Source organism: Staurois parvus, unplaced genomic scaffold, assembly GCF_062004578.1.
Source record: "Staurois parvus isolate SC_StPar_1 unplaced genomic scaffold, SC_StPar_1.0 ptg000017l, whole genome shotgun sequence".
In the NCBI taxonomy this organism is placed as follows: domain Eukaryota; kingdom Metazoa; phylum Chordata; class Amphibia; order Anura; family Ranidae; genus Staurois; species Staurois parvus.
In genome coordinates, this window is record NW_028317813.1 from 8,616,394 (window position 1) to 8,638,631 (window position 22,238).

Consider the following 22,238-nt stretch of genomic DNA (forward strand, 5'->3'; position numbering starts at 1 on the left):
GGCCATTATTAAGAGCTGGTTAGTGTGACGTTTCTCTTCAGTTTCAAAATGTATTTTTGCTTTTGCAGCCAGTGTATAGTTGTAACATACTTATTCAGATAGCATGACTGTATGAATGGTGCGTGAATTGGAACACAGCAAACATATAGTGGGATTTTCTCAATTTGATTGCAAAAGTGGAAATACCTTTTAAAGTGCATTTGTTATGCCCATAATTTGGTATACAATACAATTACTATCCAGGCCATTAATAGGAACACATTATTACCGGGAACAATATGAAACACAAGCTATGATAAATTACTATAGCTAAGCCTATAAAATCATACATAATAACATAGTGCAAATGCATAATACATAATGTCAATAGAACCAATCTTGTAACCTTAAAGACATTTTTATTTATCCTAAAATACATATACAATTTCATCTAATTTTCTCAGTTGTTTGTAATGAAGCAATTTACATCCAAATCAACATTTAATCTATCAGGTTCCAAAGTCCATAATCGATGAATCCATTTATTTTATAACTTTGAATTTCTCTAGTTCTACTATAGCCCCACTGTTGGAATACAGTGCTCATGTATTCTGTGCAACAACATCAGTATTCAGTAGATATATATTCTTCAACCAGTAGAGGGCAGTGTATATAAGTTGGTAGATGCATGTCTTTTCTCTGAAAATAAAGTTTTTTGTTTCCTTGTTGCAGTGAAGCACATGTGGACTGTGCACTGTCTGTTATGTAGGGCTATATACAAAATCTTTAACAGGTTATGGACCCAGAAGCATAAGAAGCCCAGTCATAGCCTGCTACAGAAAAAAAGTGCAAGATACAGCAACAAAAAGAAGACTGCAACAGAATAAAAGAAAATGGCCAGTAGCACAGCTGCAGCAAAGCTTTCATTTGCAAATCTGACAATCCAGAACTACCAGTCTTGGAAATTCAAGATGAAAATGCTGCTAATAAGAGGAGGTACGTGAAAATGTATAAATGAAGACAGGCCAGAACACCCTTCAAATGAGTGGATAGAGAAATATCAAAAAGCTCAGAGCACAATCTCTCTTACCATAGAAGATGATCAAATCATACATATATGTAAGTGTAAAACTACTAAATAAATGTGGGAAGGATTACAAAAGATGCATAAAAGAGCTAATCACCAATAAACTGTATTTGATCAGAAAGCTATACCAATCCAAGCTGATGAGAGGCCAGGATTACATAAGGCACACCTTGGAAATACCTGAGAGGTATAGGAAAAGAAATAAAAGAATCTCTAATAGATTTTCATGTCGCAGCACTATTACTTAGTCGTTTACCAGAAAGTTAAGAAACGCTTGCCACAGCACTTGATGCACGTTAAGATAATGAACTGACATTGGAATATGTTAAGTGCAAGCTTATGAATGAATATAAGAGTAAAACAGAAAGCATTAATAGTGAAAGTGCTGCTATCGCAGAGTCTGCTTTAAAGACAAAAAATAGGAACAAAAACAGTAAAATGCAACAAGAAACATGTGAATGCTTTGTGTGAAAGAAACATGGCCATTTAAAAGCAGAAGGCAGAATCTGGATAGCTAGAAGGCAAAAACAAACTAAACTGCAAAAGACCAAAAGTGTGAAGGAAGAAACAAATTTTTCTTCAAATAATGAATATGTTTTTTAATCCAAAAGCTGCACCTCATATTTGCAGAAATGGTGTGTTGATTCAGAAGCTATGAGTCACATAACAAATGACAGAAGTTTCTTTATTCACCTCGACCAGAGTAAAACAGAAAAAAAAACCCCAGCTAATGGGCAAATAATGGAATCAGAAGGAATAGGAGTTTTCTTTACTGTCCTATTTCCCAGAGTGTCACCAGAAAGATAACTGAAAAATGCCCTGTATGTCCCTGCTCTTAAAACTAATCTTTTGTCAATTAGGAATTTCACAAAACAAGGCAATGTACTGACCTTCCAAGGTGACAGTTGTGCCGTCACAAAAGGGGATATCTTACTTCCAAAGGCTAAAATTACAGATAAAACTTCAGTGTGTTTAAAATTTCATGAACTAACACAAATGCTTCAAACTGAGGGCAATTGCACATCAGTGTCACATGATGATAACCAACAGAGTGACACAGGAAATAGAAATGAACACAAACAATCCAAATACTGTAATAGAAGAAACCAGGCTACAAGAGGTTTCAAGCAGGATATCTACCAGAAGTGCAGTAATAAAGGCATTCCAGCCAAACGCCTGTCCTATGTTGCTCATGTAGAATTAAACCCAGAGCCAGATTCATGGGATGAGATGCAAAGAATTCCAACCCATGAGAAACAAAAGTGCATCAGATCTGCTGATGAAGAGATGACATCTCTTTGTGAACTGCAGACATGGACACTTTCAGAGCCACCACATGGTAGCTACTGAAGGCAAGGTCTATAGGTACAAAGCACGGTTAGTGGCAAAAGGGAGAGGATTATGATGCTATTTTTGCTCCAGTTGCAAGACAAAGTACTTTCAGAACACTGTTAATAGTGGAGGGTTCTCGGAAAATGGTTGTAAAGCACCATGATATCACAATAGCCTTTCTTAATAGTGATATCGAAGAGGAAATATAAATGACACAGCCAGAAGGATACATGAAAAATGGAGAAGAGCAAGTTGTGCAAGTTGCAGAAATTTCCTTAAGGATTCAAGCAATCAGCTTAAACATAGAATTTAAAAATAAACAAAGTCTTGCTAGATGAAGGATTCATACGAAGCAGAGCTGACCCATGTCTATACTCAAAATGTGTAGATTCTAAACATATGGGTTTTTTTACTCTATGTGGATGACTTGATTAATGCTCACAAAAAGGATGAGAAAGTTGCAAAGTTGACTGCAGTGCTTAACCAGCATTTTGAGACTAAACATCTTGGGGATATGACATATTACCTAGGAATAAATGTACAGTGTAAGGAAGATGGCAGCTTCCAGAAATCTAAAATTGAAGCAGTGCTTCAGCAGTTTGGCATGACTGAAGCCAAAGAAGCAAGTACTCCCATGCATATCTAAAAACAAAAGGGGATGAGGATCTTGTTCCTAGTAATGATCAGTACAGACAAGCATTGAGGGCATTGCCATATATTGCAGCCACTACATGTCCAGACTTCACAGCTGCAATGTTGCTTCTTTGTAGATGTGTGAGTGAACCACGTCATAGAGACTGGACATCAATCAAGAGAATCATGAGATATCTCAAACAAAAGACTTAGGTCTGAAGCTGTCTGCAGTAGGTGATTTGAACCTCGTAGGATATGTGGACTTTGATTGGGCAGGTGACCTAAGCACTTGCAAATCCACTAGTGGTTACTTGTTCAAATTAGAAAACAGACCTTTATCTTGGTCCAGCAAGAATCAGATCTCAGTAGAGGTAGAATACATTGCTGCTGCCTATGCCAGTCAAGCAGCTGTGTGGTTACGTCAATTGCTTGAAGATCTTGGAGAGCCAATGTCCCACCCTAAAATTTTATATGAGGACAATCAAGGATGTATTAAACTTGCCACCAATGAGAAGATCAATGCAAGAACAGAGCATATTGACATCAGACACCATTACATTGATGATCTGGTTGAACAAAGTGTAATTGTTCTTATGTATTGTGAAACTAATAACATAATTGCACATGCATTGACAAAACCGCTTACAAGAAACACATTTATAGAAATGACATCTGAAATGGGACTAATATATACGGAGTAGTTGTTGAGTGGGGGTGTTGGAATACAGTGCTTATGTATTCTGTACAACACTACATCAGTATTCAGTAGAGATATATTCTTCAACCAGTAGATGGCAGTGTTTATAAGTTTGTAGCTGCTCCTATGGTAAAACTCTATGTCTTTTCTCTGAAAATAACGTTTATAGTTTCCAGTGAAGCAGAAAAGCACATGTGGACTGCGCACTGTCTGTTCTGTAGGGCCGTATACAGAATTTCTAACACCCACCAATTGCTTTGAATTGTATCAGTCCCAATACACTTCTACTAGGGTTTTTTTTTTTATTATTGACCTTCTAAACATGCATAGGAACGCTATGGGGTTGATTTACAAAAACTGGAGAGTCCAGAATCTAGTGCAGTTCTGCATAGAAATCAACCAGCTTCCAGTTATTTATTTATTTATTTTTTTCAAAGCCTAATTGAACAAGCTAGAGTTAGAAACTGATTGGCTGCCATGTGCAGCTGCACCAGATTTTGCACTCTCCAGTTGTGGTAAATCAACATCTATGTTTTAGAAGTATTCCTCAAAGCTTCAAAAATACACACTGCAAAAACAGCTTGGGTCACATGATCCACAAATGAGGCTGAAACTTGTACCCAAAGAGGAAAAAGGCCTCTATTAAACCAGCAGTAATGTGTGTATGTATATATATATATATATATATATATGTATATACAGAGTATATATACGTGTTCTAGGCAAGGTGTGTTTAGTATGTTTAGTACCTACCTTACATCCACCCTGCACGGTGATGCTGTCTCTTCCTGGCTTGGGATTGACATCATGGCAATGCAGCAGGCAGGGACCTTCACCTGTGGAGCAAAGAACACTCCACATGACTGTAGTTCTTCATTTGCCGAGTTCAGGGGCACAGAGAGCATCCAAGCATGCAGCACTCTGCTGTCACTCTGCGAGGTGCTGTGCTGCTAAAGTCTGCCCTGATGAAATATTAGACATCACAGAGTCAGACTTTAGCAGCAGTTTGGTAGTGGAACCACCCAACTTACCCATTCAACTGCTGCGCCTGGGGCTCCTGCCCCTTCTGCCCACCCCTTGGCTTGGCCCTGGCTGCACACATAGCCAACACGAGAGAGACAAAAAGCAAAAGACACACTTCTCTTCCTTCTCCACAGCAGTGATTGACAGCGGCTCTGTGTCCCTCTCACACTGGTTGTGTGTGTGTGAAGCTTTGAGCAGCTGCACAGAGCATTGTAGTACAGAGTGGGAACTTGCACAATGCAGAGATACTCACACAGCTGCATAGGTCCCAGCAGTACAGGGGGCACAGACTATAAATCAGCTTGGGTTGTCTACCACCAAGCAAACGTAAATATGGTTAGACACCTCTGCTTAGGGCAGGGTGGCTACATTGTATTTGTAACTCACTTATTATGGAATAAAGTGTCTTTTTGTTATTCTGAAAGGTACACTAGTAGTTTTGTAGATTTGAAGAAGCATGTGATCAATATCAGAGTTTCCCAAGCCCAATGTTATTATCGTATTTACCCATATACTGCATATAGTGCCCCTGATATCTGAACTCTGGGATAAGCAAATATTGTCTACATTCAGGAGGGACAAGTATTGCAAGAATCTTGGTGTGCTTTGTGTATTTCGTTCAGGTCTGTGCAGTAATCCAGCATTACCTCTGTGCAGGAGTGTTTTTGCAATAAAGACCAGTCACTGCTGCTTTCTCTCCTTTTTGAGGGTGACTGGTCTTGTATCCACCCCCCTCCTGAAGTCAGCTTTAACAGGTAGAATTACCCCATCAAGTTGTCCTATGTACCTTCTAGCTGAAAAAGGCTGGTCTATACCATGGCAGCTGACATGTAGGCAGATTCTGTTACTTTATAATGAACAACTAACTATAGGAGGACGATACAATATTATCCTTCCTGCGTTTGTACCTTAAAGAGAACTCCATTCATTCTTATAAAGCATTGTTTGGAAGGTAAGTGTAATTTGTCTGGGATTCCATGTAGACATCTTCACCACTACGGGTTAATGGCGATAAGGTCATGCATGTGCAGTCTCCCAGCTCAGTTAGGAGGATGGACGAGCCTCCAGGCCACTGCAAGCTGCAACCTGTGGACTTGTCCGCCTGCCTATCTGAGGTCCGTAGTGGACGCTACTTTGGGATTGTAAACATAAGGAAGCAGTTAGCCCATCATCATTCAAAGTATTGTTATCCCTTAAGTGTAAGTTATTCTGTACCTTGCTAAATGCTTCTATATAACACTGTGAAGTTCTTATACAAGCTTCACTAGCAATTGGCTTTGCCTGGGTTTTTGTCAGATATATTGTGAAGCTTGCAATAACTTACTACCTTAATAGACAATAGCAATTAAATTCTGACATTTATGGTGATACCATATATACATACATAAATCACAGCCTGTTAACCTTTAGCAGGTGTCTACTTTCTGACTGTGGGCTGTTGGTTGGGCATGTCAACTACTGGTCCCTGTGGCAATGAAATGCTTAAACACCTGAAAGTTCAAGCATGCTGTCAAGATGGGATTTATGAAAGTCTTTCACCTTGGCCTTAGTGTCTTAAAACTATTTACCTTCCACCAGTATATGAGTGGTGTTGTATGTGGTGATGTATGGGTAAGGGAGGGATAGGATCATGTAGTAAATATTTCATAAATTACAGAGAAAATATATGTGAAGACAGAAGATGAAAAGTAAAAGCAGAACTAGTAAAAAAATGTGAAAAGAAAGTTGTAGGGGAGGAATGTACTGTTCTATACAGCCTTCGTACACCAATGATTTTATTACAGCATAAGTGATTGTTATCATGATCATGCTACAATGACATCATAGTGTTCCTGAAGATACTGCATATTTTGTAGGTGCATGGGATGACCCTGCTCAAACAGGGACACTTACCTTAAAGTCTGGGTGACAGAAAATACATATTTCTAACTGCAAATGCCTGCACAATGCCAACAGGCAAACAAGACACTAATTTATACAAGTATGTACATGTGCTTTTGGATCATTTGTTAGTCCTATATAGCCCTTTAGTCATACTTTGACCTTTGAATTTTACCTAAAAAAAATAGGAGAAAGTACTGCACTTACATATTGTCACCCTGTTTGCTAAGAATGAAGCATTGCGTGTTCTGTTTATAGTAAGGTATATTATTGCATAGCAATATCTTAAATCTGAGATCCACAAAGAACATGTTTTAACAGAGCAGGCGTTTCACACAGATCTGAAGATAAAAATCTCCTATGTGTTGGCACCTGTTAAAAATACATTATACGTGTGTGTCTGCCAGCAAATGCAGATGTCTGTTCATTAAACTTAGGTTCGGTATACTTATGTTTAAATGATTTGCTGAGGAAAGTATATACATACTGTAAACCATATAGACAGGCATGCACAAATACTGTACATCTGTTTCACTGTCTATGAGAAGCCCATGAGCCTCTTTTCTATAAAGGCATACCCCAATCAAAATTGAAAATTAAGCCTATCAATGCATGTAGGGTGCAAAGTCTATCAAGTTTCCATCCAAACATTTCTGTATTACACCATTTTACTGCAATCCCTTTTCTGTATAGTATGGTGATCATGGAAAGTACCAGCTGGCCATGCTGGGCAGTCCTCATTGCTGCCACAGAGACAGCCACACAATCTGATATAAATATGCCACTGCTAAGACTTTTCTCACAGTCAGCTTCTGCCAGCCCAGAATCTTAGTTGCTTTAGTTTGTTGTTTAAAATAAAGAAATTCTGTGTACCATGGGTGTATATTGCTGCTAATCTGTTTGTTTTACCACCGTATGAGCATGTGCTAGCATGTGAGAACTCCTACTCTCCCGTTAGGCAACAGTCCATGTAGGGTGGTGGCCAGGAGAGGGCATACTGTATGCTATGTGAGTGCCGGTCCATCAGTTAGAGTTGGCTGGAGTAGTGTATCCCCAACCAAGTGGATTTATGTGTGTTGACAATGCTTAGTATGTAATATGCTGTGTTCCAGCTGCAATAAAGTGGACCTGCACTGCATCTGAGCACCATAAACCAAAAATTGCTATTTAATTCATTTTTAAAATTCAGTGCAAACTTACCCATCCATCCATGCCTCCTTGCTTTATTTTGCTGCATTTACTTTCTGGAATCCATCCGCCCTTAGCTCAGGCATGCATCCAGGAGGGTATATTTAACTGAGAAGACTCCTGGGATACATGACATCATTTGGCTAGGCCAAGAAACCAGAAAGCAACTGAAGAAATGTAAAAAAAAAGAAAAATATTAAAAAAGAAAATATAATCAACCTATCTATTTAATAATGCTAGCAGCATAAAGATTACAAAATAGTCAATGTTGATTGAAAGAGTGAAATTCTACTTTAAGTTGTGCATATGGATTCCCCCATAGCAGTGCAAGATTGCCCACACCACAGTAACACTCAGGACTGACACTTATATGCCACCTTGTTACATGCAGTATTTACCTTGTGTAAAGCTGTATAGAAATGATCCTCTGTGTGTAACATCATCATTACCATGATCTCTGTGAAGCAGCATTTTGTAACAGTAAAGATCCACGTGGTGAGAACTGACATTTTTTTTTTTTTGCAAAGAGGGCAATATTACAGGTACTGGTAGTACTGTAGGGATGCTCAAAGTTTGGAAACCTAGTCAATACATGATTTCCATGTACAAAAATTTTAAAAAAACTATTTTGTATTACTATTATTTTAGAGATGGTGGTAAAAGTGCTATTTTGGAGATGTAATCTATTGCATTCACATGCATTTCAAATATTATTGTAAAGTTGTCAGTTGGAGAGTGGGCTACTAGTGGAATCTGGGCAATTGCTAGGCCTGTAGAGTGTGCCATCATAGCCAAATGTAAAGACTGTGGCTCAGCAACCTGCTATGAGTACTGCATACTTTATGGTGAAGGGATAGGGAAGATGGCTTGCAGCAGACGGAATGGTGATCAGGACTTGTGGGGATGCACTGAATACTGTGAACTTTGAGAAGGTATAGGGTATAGAAACTCCAGTTCACTGATGTATGCTAATGACAAGGAACAATTAACAGCAGGTTACCTTCTCTGCACAAAAGATTTCTGCATATAAAGGGCCCATTAGCTAAGTATTTTTGCATGCTAAGTAGGGTACTGTACAAACATGAGTATCCTTATATACTGTAGGGGAGTCTTTTTGCAGTGTTGATAACAGGTTCTCTTTAAAAGAGGATAATGGCAAGTTGGACACTGTGAAAACAGTTAGTAGTTGGCCCCATGAATTTTGATGTGGCTCCTATACATGTATAGAATGCTGAAATTTTTGTAGCATGACCATAATTAAAGTTTAGGGTTTATTTTTTATTAAATCAGCACAAGGGACAGTACTTACATTCAATGAGAAGTGTTCCTTGTGCTGGTGGTTTCCAGCAATAAAAAAGCTCTATGATTAAAGGAAGGTGACCTTTGATTCATCCACCTCCATTCATAGTGGATAGAGGTGGAAGCTTTAGTACAGCTGCTATGAATAGAGGATGGGCTGAAAGGGTGAATATTGTTGTCACTCTTGACCAGTGCCTATGGCAGGTCCAGCAGCCTTATTAACCCCTGTGGCACTGGAAGATTACCACTGCCACTCTCAAGCAAGACAGCAGCCAACAGCACAAAGGACACTTCTCACTAAATATAAGTGCCATCCCTTGTGTTGATTAAAAAAAAATAACTTAGGCTTAAAAATAAATAAACTGTGGCATCAGTTATACTTTGATTTCTAAAGTCCTTTCTTGTGACGTATATATGTTCTGTCTTAATGTGATTACACGTTTGTTGATAATGTATAGCTATGTATGTTTTATTACCTTCCTGTTTGCTGTTTTGGAAAAGCCTCCTTTTATTGCTGAGGTTATAAAACATGAATTATTTTCCCTTCAGCATGGGCATGTTTTGATCTGTCGTTTGGTCCTTTGGCTCAGAGTTCTGTTTTCCTGCCCCTCCTACAGCTAAAGAGAAATTGCTGAGCCCTAGCTCCAAAGTGAAGACAAATATATTCCCACCCTGCAGGGAGCGTCCCACAGAGTTTATGACAGTGGCCGAGTCTTCTGTCCCCACCCAGGGCAAGATGAGTAGACCATAGTTTAACTCTTAAACAGCCACCGCTGTGGGAGAGATGGGTCACCTCTTCTGGTCCCCCCCAGCCCTCCCCTTTATGTTCCCATTCTAGACAGAATGTTATGCTGTAATTTGCAATGCCAGTCATTCCTCATATCTTCCTTCAAATGCATGTTGCTGGGATCAGACAGTAACAAATAAAACAAGTGCCTAGAGTTATGGAGGAGAACGTACACTGGAATGTAAAAATTTCTTCAGGCCTTGCATTTTTATTGATTACCAATGTATTTTACAGGTCCTGTCCTGTCCCTAATGGTTTTCATCTACATCTGCTAAACAAGGATGTAAATTAGCATTTTAATCTCAATAGAAATTGCATGTAGCTGATTGCCAAGGTATGATATGTTCTCTCCTAATTAAGAGATATAAAGCAGTTATTTGCAAAACATCAGCACAAATCGTAGCCACAACCCAGTTCTGATAGTATGTAGGTTAGTAGCATCACAAGCCAAGCTCCATTACTTGCCAGTCTATTTGTGGTCCCTCCGTCCTACAGGGTGTGGACCACGACAAATCGCATTTCTTTAGCTACGCACCAACATCCTGAGGAAAATCTTAGTATCTGGTGTGTAACATATTTAGGTTAGCCTAGGCACTAAGCAGTGAGATAAAAGCATGTTCAAGGGAAGTGTGAGGACATAGCACAACTGCTGAGCACAATTAGGATCCCCATTAAAGATAGACCTGTGAAGGAACTCCAGTCAGATATCAAACTGACCGGCAATTGAAGGCACACCACATTTGACCATCAGTACAACCCCTTATTTTTTTTTAAGATATACCCTGCAGCAGATCAGAGTCCTTTACATGGTGCCTCTTACAATGCTGGTCAGTGGCTGTACAAAAAAAAAAAAAGCCCCCCAAATGCATTGGTTAGTTAATGATAACACAATCCACCCTTCACACAAAGTGTTGGTGGTCAGTGGTAATAGGATTCATCCCATTCCAATAATCTTTGGTCATTGAGAATAAGATCCCCCCTTCCAAGCATTGTTGGTTAGTGAAAATAGGACTCTCACCCCTGCCCCCAGGGCACTGGGTGAGAGTGGCAATATGATCCGTTGCCACTGGCAACCAAACATTGGTTGCCAGTGGCAGTATAAAAATATCCCCCCTCCCAATCATTAGTGATTAGAGGCAACATCATTGGTGGTCTGTGGCAGTAAAGAAACATAAGCACTGGTGCTCTGTGTACCCTTACCTGACAGAGGTCAGTGTCCAGTACTGCTACCTGTGGGGTGACATCATCATCAGAGCTATGCAGATACTGTTGGACAGGAGATCACCCCACTCAACAATGGGGCCCAGAAACAAGTGGAGATCACAGGGGTAGCTGTGTCTACTTCAGTGATTTCCATCTTCCGGGAGCATTGGCCACATATGGTTCCTGCCCATCAAGAACGCAAAGGGTGATCAAAACCTGACAGGCACTCTAAAACCAAAATGAAATGTTTTGGATGGGGCCAAAACATTTATTTAAACCGTGAAGACCACTGACCCAGATAAAGTAGGCAGATAAGGACTTGTGTTTTTTTTCCAACTTTCCCAATCTGTATACGTGTTCCAGGTCAGTGGTTAAAGAAGTCAGCAATGGTAGTCCCATGATTTATCTCATGGCAGGTTTCTTCATGTGCTATGGAAAACCATCATGATGTCTTCCCATTCTGTAATTTAGTGTGCTTAGTATGTGAGTGTCTGGATAATTTTGATTAAAAAAATGGAGCAGATTCTCCATGGATAGCATCATTTCAGAGCTAATTAATTGTTATACTGTTATTGCAATGTGTTTAAAATAAAATACTTTGTAATGCTACCAATTGTTGGCAGGATGTTTGTTTTAGGCCTCGTTCACCATACATGCAGAAAAACGAATGGAAAAAATGCGTAGATTTCACTTGCAGACACACGAGTTTACATCGGTTTTCACGTGCGTTTCAGTGAGTTTTATACACATTGCAGAATCCTGCTCAGAAAAAATCTGCATCTAATAATAGTGTGGTGTAAACAGGGCACATATAGAACAATTGTTTTCTTTGTGCCCTTGCAGAACGCATGCAGAAAAACTTGCATCTCTTGCATTTAGGCCTTGTTCACACACCATGGTGTGAACAAGGCCTAAATGAAAGTGCAAACAAATTATTATTACAAGTACTTATATAGTGCCATCAATTTACACAGCGCTTTACATATATACAGATGAAACTCGAAAAATTAGAATATCGTGCAAAAGTTCATTTATTTCAGTAATGCAACTTTAAAGGTGAAATTAATGAGATAGACTCATTACATGCAAAGCAAGATAGTTCAAGCCGTGATTTGTCATAATTGTGATGATTATGGCCTACAGCTCATGAAAACCCCAAATCCACAATCTCAGAAAATTAGAATATTACATGCAATTGATAAAACAAGGATTGTACATAGAACAATATCGGACCTCTGAAAAGTATAAGCATGCATATGTACTCAGTGATGCCAAAGATAAAAGTACAGATGCGGCGCTCAGTATTAGTTGCAGTGTGCAAATGATATCTCACGTTGTTATAACTTAAATAGGTATAATACATGCGGATAAATGTGACTGTTGTGACACAGTAAGCAATGATGAACTTTCGTGACTGTTGTGACTGTGGTATTGAATAATATAAATAATACCAAAACTTATTGAATATAGTTCATGCGGAATGAGATGACTGTAAAAACAGTAATATTCATAACTTCTATGGCTAGAGAAGCAACGGGCATACTATGCACCGATAGGATAGTATCCCATGATGTCATAGACTGATAAGATATAGTTCATGAAGATTTATGTGACTGCGGTGACACAAAACAGCGGATAATTTTGGTGACTGCTGTGGCTGGAAACAATGAGCAAACTATGCACTAACCAGATGGCACAGATAAATGTGCGTTGGAGTATATAAGACCTACTCCTAGGTACTCTGGGGGTGGGAACTCAGCATGCGGATGTGATCATCAGGTGGAGGTACTTCACCAGCTGTCATCTATCCAGAGCAGGATTCCACGTCTCAACCGTGTCCAGCAGTGCCTTTTATATCCATCAGGGGGATCATACACGCAGATGGAAACCAGGAAAAGGATCCTTCAAGATGAGGACTCTCGGTGCCAAATAAAAGAGCCCAGAGAGAAAAGAACTCCAATAGTGTAGTATGTTTTAATGATAGAGTAACTCTATCATTAAAACAAACTCTATCTAACTACTTCACCTACCTACTACCTCAGATGTAAGTGCTGGCTCAGTTTTTTACCTGTACTTTGATGTTACTCTATCATTAAAACATACTACACTATTGGAGTTCTTTTCTCTCTGGGCTCTTTTATTTGGCACCGAGAGTCCTCATCTTGAAGGATCCTTTTCCTGGTTTCCATATGCGTGTATGATCCCCCTGATGGATATAAAAGGCACTGCTGGACACGGTTGAGATGTGGAATCCTGCTCTGGATAGATGACAGCTGGTGAAGTACCTCCACCTGATGATCACATCCGCATGCTGAGTTTCCACCCCCAGAGTACCTAGGAGTAGGTCTTATATACTCCAACGCACATTTATCTGTGCCATCTGGTTAGTGCATAGTTTGCTCATTGTTTCCAGCCACAGCAGTCACCAAAATTATCCGCTGTTTTGTGTCACCGCAGTCACATAAATCTTCATGAACTATATCTTATCAGTCTATGATATCATGGGATACTATCCTATCGGTGCATAGTATGCCCGTTGCTTCTAGCCATAGAAGTTATGAATATTACTGTTTTTACAGTCATCTCATTCCGCATGAACTATATTCAATAAGTTTTGGTATTATTTATATTATTCAATACCACAGTCACAACAGTCACGAAAGTTCATCATTGCTTACTGTGTCACAACAGTCACATTTATCCGCATGTATTATACCTATTTAAGTTTTAACACTGTGAGATATCATTTGCACACTGCAACTAATACTGAGCGCCGCATCTGTACTTTTATTTTTGGCATCACTTGGAGGATCTGAGGTTGTTTCCTCTTCCATGCTGGCTGCTCCCACCTGTATTTTACCTGTTGTCACCCAGCGCTCATATATTTTTTATTTTACAATATGTACTCAGTACTTGGTTTGGGACCCTTTTGCAGCAATTACTGCCTCAATGCGGCATGGCATGGAAGCTATCAGCCTGTGGCACTGCTGAGGTGTTGTGGAAGACCAGGATGCTTCAATAGCGGCCTTCAGCTCTTCTGCATTGTTCGGTCTCATGTCTCTCATCTTTCTCTTGGCAATGCCCATAGATTCTCTATGGGGTTCAGGTCAGGCGAGTTTGCTGGCCAATCAAGCACAGTAATCCCACGGTCATTGAACCAGGTTTTGGTGCTTTTGGCAGTGTGGGCAGGTGCCAAGTCCTGCTGGAAAATGAAGTCAGCATCTCCATAAAGCTCATCTGCAGAAGGAAACATGAAGTGCTTCAAAATCTCCTGGTAGATGGCTGTGTTGACCCTGGACTTAATGAAGCACAGTGGACCAACACCAGCAGATGACATGGCTCCCCAAATCAACACAGACTGTGGAAACTTCACACTGGACTTCAAGCATCTTGCAGTGTGTGCCTCTCCATGCTTCTGCAAAAGTTGCTCTCATCAGAAAAGAGGATTTTGGACCACTAAGCAATAGACCAGGTCTGTTTTTCTTTAGCCCAGGTAAGACGCTTCTGACGTTGTTTGTTGTTCAGGAGCAGCTTGACAAGAGGAATACGACATTTGAAGACCATATCCAAGATCCGTCTGTGTGTGGTGGCTCTTGATGCACTGTCTCCAGCCTCAGTCCACTGCTTGTGAAAGTCCCCAACACTTTTGAATGGCCTTTTCCTTACAATCCTCTCCAGGCTGCGGTCATCCCTGCTGCTTGTGCACCTTTTTCTTCCACACTTTTCCCTTCCACATAACTTTCTATTAATGTGCTTTGATACAGCACTTTGGGAACATCCAACTTCTTTTGCAATTATCTTTTGAGGCTTTCCCTCCTTATGGAGGGTGTCAATGATTATTTTCTGCACAACTGTCAGGTCAGCAGTCTTTCCCATGATTGTGATTCCTACTGAATCAGACTGAGAGACCATTTAAAGGCTCAGGAACCCTTTGCAGGTGTTATGGCTTAATTAGCTGATTAGAGTGGGACACTTTGAGCCTAGAATATTGCACCTTTTCACAATATTCTAATTTTCTGAGATTGTGGATTTGGGGTTTTCATGAGCTGTAAGCCATAATGATGACAAATCACGGCTTGAACTATCTTGCTTTGCATGTAATGAGTCTATCTCATATATTAGTTTCACCTTTTAAGTTGCATTACTGAAATAAATGAACTTTTGCACGATATTCTAATTTTTCGAGTTTCACCTGTATAGTGTACATTCACATCAGACCCTAACCCTCAAGGGGCGTACAATCTAAAGTCCCTAACTTACATTCATACATACACATACTAGGGGCATTTTAGGCAGGATCCAATTAACCTACCAGCATGTCTTTGGAAACCGGAGTACCTGGAGGAATCCCACACAGGTACAGGGAGAACATGCAAACTCCTAGCAGGTGGTGCCGTGGTTGGGATTCAAACCAACAACCCTAGTACTGCCAGGCAGAAGTACTAACCATTTAGCCACTGTGCTGCCCAATGAGTAGTGTACTGTTGTGTTGTTTATATTTGTATTTAGGCCTCATTCACACAGTCATATCTTTGCACGGGATGTACAAGTGTTTCATGTATTTCTGTGCAGGCAGTCCAGTTCATGTCTATTGGGATACAGCAGCTGCATAGACAAAGCCGCTGGTCCCAACTTGACAACTGTGCAGGTGCGGGTGCATGTACCTGAATGCAGAAAGTGCACATTTAGGAACATGCACCTGCACCTGGAAGGCTGTCAAACTGGAATCAGCAGCTGTGTCCATGCAACTGTTGCTTCCAAATAGACATAATTGGGACTGCCTGCACATGGATGCACAGAACATCTGTGCATACTGTGTGTGTGGGGGGGAACGGGCCTTCACACAGGAGTACGCATAGATACACCCATGTGAATGAGGCCTTATAAATAATATACAGTTAAAAGTAAATTAAAAAAAATATTGTCTAACCACTTTAATATTCCATTATTAATATAATCACATCCATCTAAAGTCATCGTTTTAAATAACCGTATTTATTTCAACAAGGTTATATAAGGCCAACAATCCAGAAAAACAGTGTACCTACTGGTCATCAGAGTTGAGACACATCTTGCTGACATATTTGTATTCTTATATGATTTCTGTAGTCATTCCTCTTTTTTTTCCTCTCTAGAGTTCTGTGCAACGATATCTTGGGACTGAAGCTACCCAATGACCCCATCCTGACTCCCAACACCGTCTGCCTGACATTACCTGGCTTAAGTAAGCGCCAGATGGGACTCTGTGTGAGGAACCCTGATGTGACAGCTTCAGCCCTCCAGGGAATTCAAATTGCCATCCATGAATGTCAACATCAACTGAAAGGCCAGCGTTGGAACTGCTCCACTTTGGAGACGAGTGGGAAGGTTCCACATGACAGTGTCATCCTAAAGAGAGGTACAGTCGGGGTAACCAATCCAAACTGTCTGAATGTATTGGGCTTCAACACATTTCATAATTACAACGAGCAACGTATGACGCTTTAGCAGTTAACAATGTGATCTTTCAGCACTATGATGCTGGGTTGAATTCTGACCAACTATTTTATGCTAGTGAAAGACAGCATCATATATGAAATATATAATATAGTCCTTCACTAGCATTAACAGAGAAGTTTTTGTTTTCCTGAACACACCCTGTAACATAGTATTATTACCTATTGATCCTGCCAGTTGACTTATTATTTTTCCACTGCCAGTAACAGAGTGCCAATGCTGTTTGTTCTATGGTGAATTGCACAGCAGTGTCACTCTGTGGACAAGGTAGTCTTACGAAGGGTATACATGTAAAGTTTTTTTTTCCATTCAACCAAAGGGCTGAATGAATAAAAACTTATGGATCCCTGCATCCACACAAGCAATGTAGATGCAGAGATCTTCTCTGCTCTGCTACTGTATTCTGACAGCAGGATTCCCTCCCCTGTCAGAATACATAGATCAGTTCTGCAGCCATAACATAAGACAAAAAGAAAACTGCAGAGAGAGGACAACAGCAAGTGGTACTTTCCAGTATACAGTACATCAATGACCCTTGAGGCCCCAATCACAGGCAAGAACCCAAACTAGTAGATTTTATGCAGACCCTACACAAACACATATCTTAACATAAAGAAAAACCTGAAGGTTTAAGAACAAGAACATGATAATACAAGGCTTTACACATCTTGCGTATCAGTCCTCAACTGGCACCTCTATAAGATCATGCCTTTAACAACGTCAAACCATAGTAGTGGGAGTAGCACTGATCCTCAACCAGAGCAAACTAATATGTCATGTTCAGCTACTGGGAATAGGAGAAAGCAGTGAATATTCAACAGAGCTCTGATGGGGTTCAAAGAAATATGAACTTCCTAGGGTGAGGGAACCACACCCCTAGACTAATAATGAAAGTGAAAGCTAATTGGCAGTGCAAGTCCAGGGGGTACATTGACCCTAACCAAACATTCAAATGGTAAACTAACCCAGATTCACTGGTGTCCCAAGGCATAACCCAATCCTAAAGGAGCAGGGATTATCTTGGTGGGATCATCAGGATGAGGTGGGTTGAGGGTAGGACCAAGACAAGAGAAAGAAGAAGAGAAAAAGAAAAAAAAGGGGGGGGGGAGAAGGAGAGAAGTGGCAGAAATAGGCAGCAGGCAGTTAAAGACAGGTAAGTTTAAGTCATCAAGAAGGTTCTCAAATGCTTTCAAATTTCTGGAGTTTGTCCAGTAGGATACTCGCTACTTGTTCTTGGAGCGTTATGCAGGATATATTTCTCTTTGCTGCTGCAAAAGAGGTTTGTTTCTCTGCATGGGCTACCTTGATCTTGGCACCCAAGAATGGAAAAAAGTCAAACGAATGGGTGCATTTAGGGACATTATCCACCCGATGGTTCAATAACACTATCTGTGGAGATTTAGGGATCGTTTTCCCTGTGACTCTGTGCAGCAAATAAAAGATTCAGTTCAAAAATCCTCAAATTCGAGGACAAATCCACCATGTGTGGAATATAGTACCTAAATGGCCACATCCAAGGAAATAAAGGGGGGAAGAATCTAGAAATAAATTCACTAAATGCATGGGAACTCCACGCCAGCATGTGAAAATGTTGATGTTAACCTCAATTAGAGAGATGTTCAGAACTCCTTTGAAGAAAAAAAAAACATTGATGCAAAACTTCTAGATGTAATTCCTCTGCTAGGTCCTGTTCCCATAGGCCGTGGTCCCTGGGGGGGGGTCCAGTTTATTAGTCCATAAGGAATGTAGAAAGAGTGAAATTTGGGGAAATCTGAACCTCTCCAATTGAGGCATCTCTAAGCTTACTTACACAAAAGGCTAAGGTGGGAAGCCCAGTTTAAGTGAAGAAATGGCCAATCCTAAATAGTTCTTTGTTTTACCACCATTGGAAAGCTTTAATGTCCAGACCCGAGGGAAACTGGAGATTATGAAATAGATGCGCCAAGGGATGAAGAGCTGTGGTCAATGATGTCTGTCTATGTAGAATATCACATAAAGCTATCAAACGAGAAAGAATCGCGGCAAAGACCAGTGGCGGTCGTTTGGGCACGCTCTAAAGCAAAAAATCTATAGTATGTCGGGGAACAGATTGTTGCTCCATTTAAACCCAGCCTGGTTAAAAAAAGCCTGGTAGCACATAAACAATCAAAATCTGTGCTAGTTGTGCCGCTTGATAGTACCACAATATGTTTGAGAGAGCGAGCCCCCCTTGACGAGGAAGCCGAAATAGTATTTGTTTAGAAAAAACAATGTCCCTTGTTGCCCAAGATAAATCGAATAATTTTAGACTGAAAACCTTGTAGGTGGGATTTCACAATTGGAATTGGCAAAATTCGAAACAGGTATAATTCACACGGCAAAAGAGTAATATTTATGGCATTAATTCGACCAAGCCAGGACAGATCACATTTTCCCCATTGTGCTATGTCTTCTAATTCTTTGTAAAGTGGGGGGTAGTTACTCTTGTATAATTGGTCAATGCTGGAGGTCAGGTGAACGCCCAAGTACGGAATGGAGGAGGAGCTTAATGCAAAGGGAAAGTGGTCCTGTAAACATTCGACCAATGATATCAGCGTGGTACCATTTAGGGCTTTTCAACTTATTTTAACAGACTACGTTGCCTAGCAGTTAGAAACTTAAGACAGACCATTTAACACTGATAGGGGTACTTAAAGTGGACAGCATTTATTCATTTATGAAAAACCTTTAACCCAAAAGGAAAAAAAACTGCTTAAAATGTGTTAGCTGGAATAAGCTTTAATTTGTTAGTCCTCGAAAACTCATCTAAATCCACTAGTCTGTCTTACACTACCCTCTCCATAGGCTGACAATGCCTAGGTTTAGGTTGCTACATTGCTCCTCTATAGATACAATGGAGGAGTGAGTGTGGCCTTAAGACAGTAAATGTGTTACTAAGTCATTATTGAAAAATGCCCAAAAAAAGAAAGCTAACCATCTAAGGATTGGTTAGTTTCAATATATTACATTTTTGTGCTTGAGTACACTTTAAATGAAACAAAAATGTAATCAGAAAGCACAGTGGCTCTAAACGCGTGAACAAACTTCCTCACATTAAAGGTAACTTTATCCTTTTACCTTTGGAGTAGTGCCACACTTTTCCATCATCATAAGCAGCCTGAAAGCATACTGAACTCAGGCCAATGAGGACAGAGCTAGGAAGGTAAAGCATATAAAACAATATTGAAGCTTACTATTACAGCTGTTTCTCCTGGGAAATTCCCCAGTACAAGTAGTAACTTTATAAGCTGTCGAGTTCTGGCTCCCAGGATGACAGACTTGGGAGCATGTGTTCTTTTAGTAAAACAGGCAGAACTAATCCCTTTAACCCTTTCTAGTATGCCATATATGTGCTCTACGAAATTATATAACTGTGCAGGAGAACCCAAGATAATAACAGTGTTTAGGGTGTTTCCCTGCTAATTTTACCTCCACCCCTGCAAGCCATTGTGTGCCCACTGCAAACTTTCCTAATGGAATGGGGTGCATCAAGAATGTCCATAATTCTAAAGGGTGCCTCGGGACTGTCTATAATTTTAAAGGGTGCCTTGACTGAAAAAAGGTTGATAAACACTGCTCTACATTTTGCAACATTTATTTCTACACTACAGAACAGTGTCTCTTACATCATGTAGCACAGTGTAAATACTTAGACCTATCAACTACATGGTATGTACTATAGTTGTTGAAATCGTTATTTTAAGAGCAGTTGTTAATCTGTTCCTAGAGTGCCTTCAGATCTGTCTTTAAACCACATTTACAGTGTTCCTCCTTGCACTTAGTAAACAGAAACTAAATACACACGAGATCCTGCAAATCCAGTATTAAGATACTGCAAACAATCTATAGAGAAAGACAAAAAATTAAACAGAACATGAAGATATTTGCCTACATGTCCTTTCCCAGAAACACAGCAGGAAGTTAAAGGAAATTTTTCCAAAGCAGGGAAATATTCCCACTTTGACAATTGTTACCAGTTTTCCAAAACGGAAAATTTCCCCTCATTTCCTGTTTCTGTGACAATTCAAAATTTTGGATATCCCATCCTTTTCTGTACTGGGTACAATGAACACCAGAACAAATAGTGAGGGTGAATTTCCCTTGTTGGCGACAAAGACAGCAAATAAAACCTGACAGATACTCTAATTCTTCCCATCTCTATCCAAAACAAAATATACATTTTAACTTTACACATACTTTAAATTGCAGAATGTCTTTGTTAATAACGTGCTGAATAAAATAGTGTGAAATAACTCTTGCTTTGTCTGAGGTATGGTGTGCCTGAAGGTGGACAAGTGGAGAAACTAGCATGATGGATAAGCCTAGATAAAGAGTATTGCATGGGCCTAGTATAGACAAATCCATCCATTTATTCTGTTCTGCTATTTTACTAAATTAAATTAAAAGGGCAGCCAATTTACCAAGAAAGCAGTTCTTTTATTGAATTTGATTTTAAATCTTGTTTTTTTTTCTATCTCCAACAGGTTTTCGTGAGAGTGCCTTTGCCTTTTCATTGCTGGCTGCAGGTGTCATGCATTCAGTGGCTACAGCTTGTAGTCTAGGAAAGCTGCAAGGATGTGGATGTGAGTGGAAACGCCGGGGAACTGAAGAGAAAATTCGTCTGAAACTAAACCAGTTGCAGCTCCAAGCTTTGTCTAAAGTGAAGGGCCTCCCAAGAGACTTGACTCCACTGCTACGGGAGACCCCAGAGCCCAGTCCTCAGGACACATGGGAATGGGGTGGCTGCAAGCATGAACTGGAATTTGGAGAGAAATTCTCAAAAGATTTTCTGGACTCCAGAGAGTCACCAAGGGACATTCAAGCAAGAATGAGGATACATAACAACCGCGTGGGGAGGCAGGTACTGAATGATCAAAAGTATGAATCAAATGAGCATTTAAAGCTGAACTCCGGGCAGGTATTAAAAATACAATTTTCCTAGAGTTCACCTTATGCCAGAAGTATACTGAAGTATATAGTAAGTTGGGCTTTATTAGAAAAAAGTGAAATCGGTATTTCAACAGACTCTAATAACAAAGTCTAATAACTTTATTTATATTTATAATGTTGCTGCAAGTAACGTTTTCAGGTTTGGAACCTGTTGCACCTGTATTTACGGTGAAACATGTTCCATCACCTCACCCCATTATTCACCCACAGTTCCCCGTGACAGCTGCAGCTGCTGACACATTCAAAATCGAAGTGGATGTGAGGGGCTATGTCTGCACAGCCCCATCATTCATTTACTCACAGAGATCTCTGAATGAATGCACTACAAGTTCCATTGGCCACCATGACAGACACACTTGTAGTTCTCAATGGACTGTGAGGATGCTGACGAGCACCCTCAAAGTCCATTGACACTTCCTCCACCTTTTTAGCAGAAAGCTTGTATAGAGGTACGAGCAAGAAAGCTGGAGGATGTGTCTACAGGAGCCTGACATTGCATCCACAGCCCACTGATAACAGGTGCAATGCTTTGCAGGCTCCTGGGGAAAAATAATAAATGCACATTTTTTAATGCAACAATATGTGCGTGTAATATTTTTCCATAAAAGCGAACCTTTAATTATTTTAAAGAGAGACTGTCGTCAGTTTAAAAAATGCAGTTATGA

The 22,238-nt window shown here is 40.1% G+C and overlaps 1 protein-coding gene and 1 pseudogene across 1 annotated transcript in view; both read left to right on the forward strand.

Moving 5' to 3' along the window:
- Positions 1–22,238, forward strand: part of WNT10B (Wnt family member 10B) — a 77,136-nt gene that overhangs the window by 36,741 nt on the left and 18,157 nt on the right. Inside the window, exons 3-4 of the mRNA XM_089679456.1 lie at positions 16,245–16,507; positions 21,108–21,484. Of these exons, the coding sequence (XP_089535582.1) occupies positions 16,245–16,507; positions 21,108–21,484 (640 nt within the window). The remainder of the gene's footprint in view (positions 1–16,244; positions 16,508–21,107; positions 21,485–22,238) is intronic.
- Positions 3,003–3,616, forward strand: LOC149473285 (uncharacterized; annotated as a pseudogene).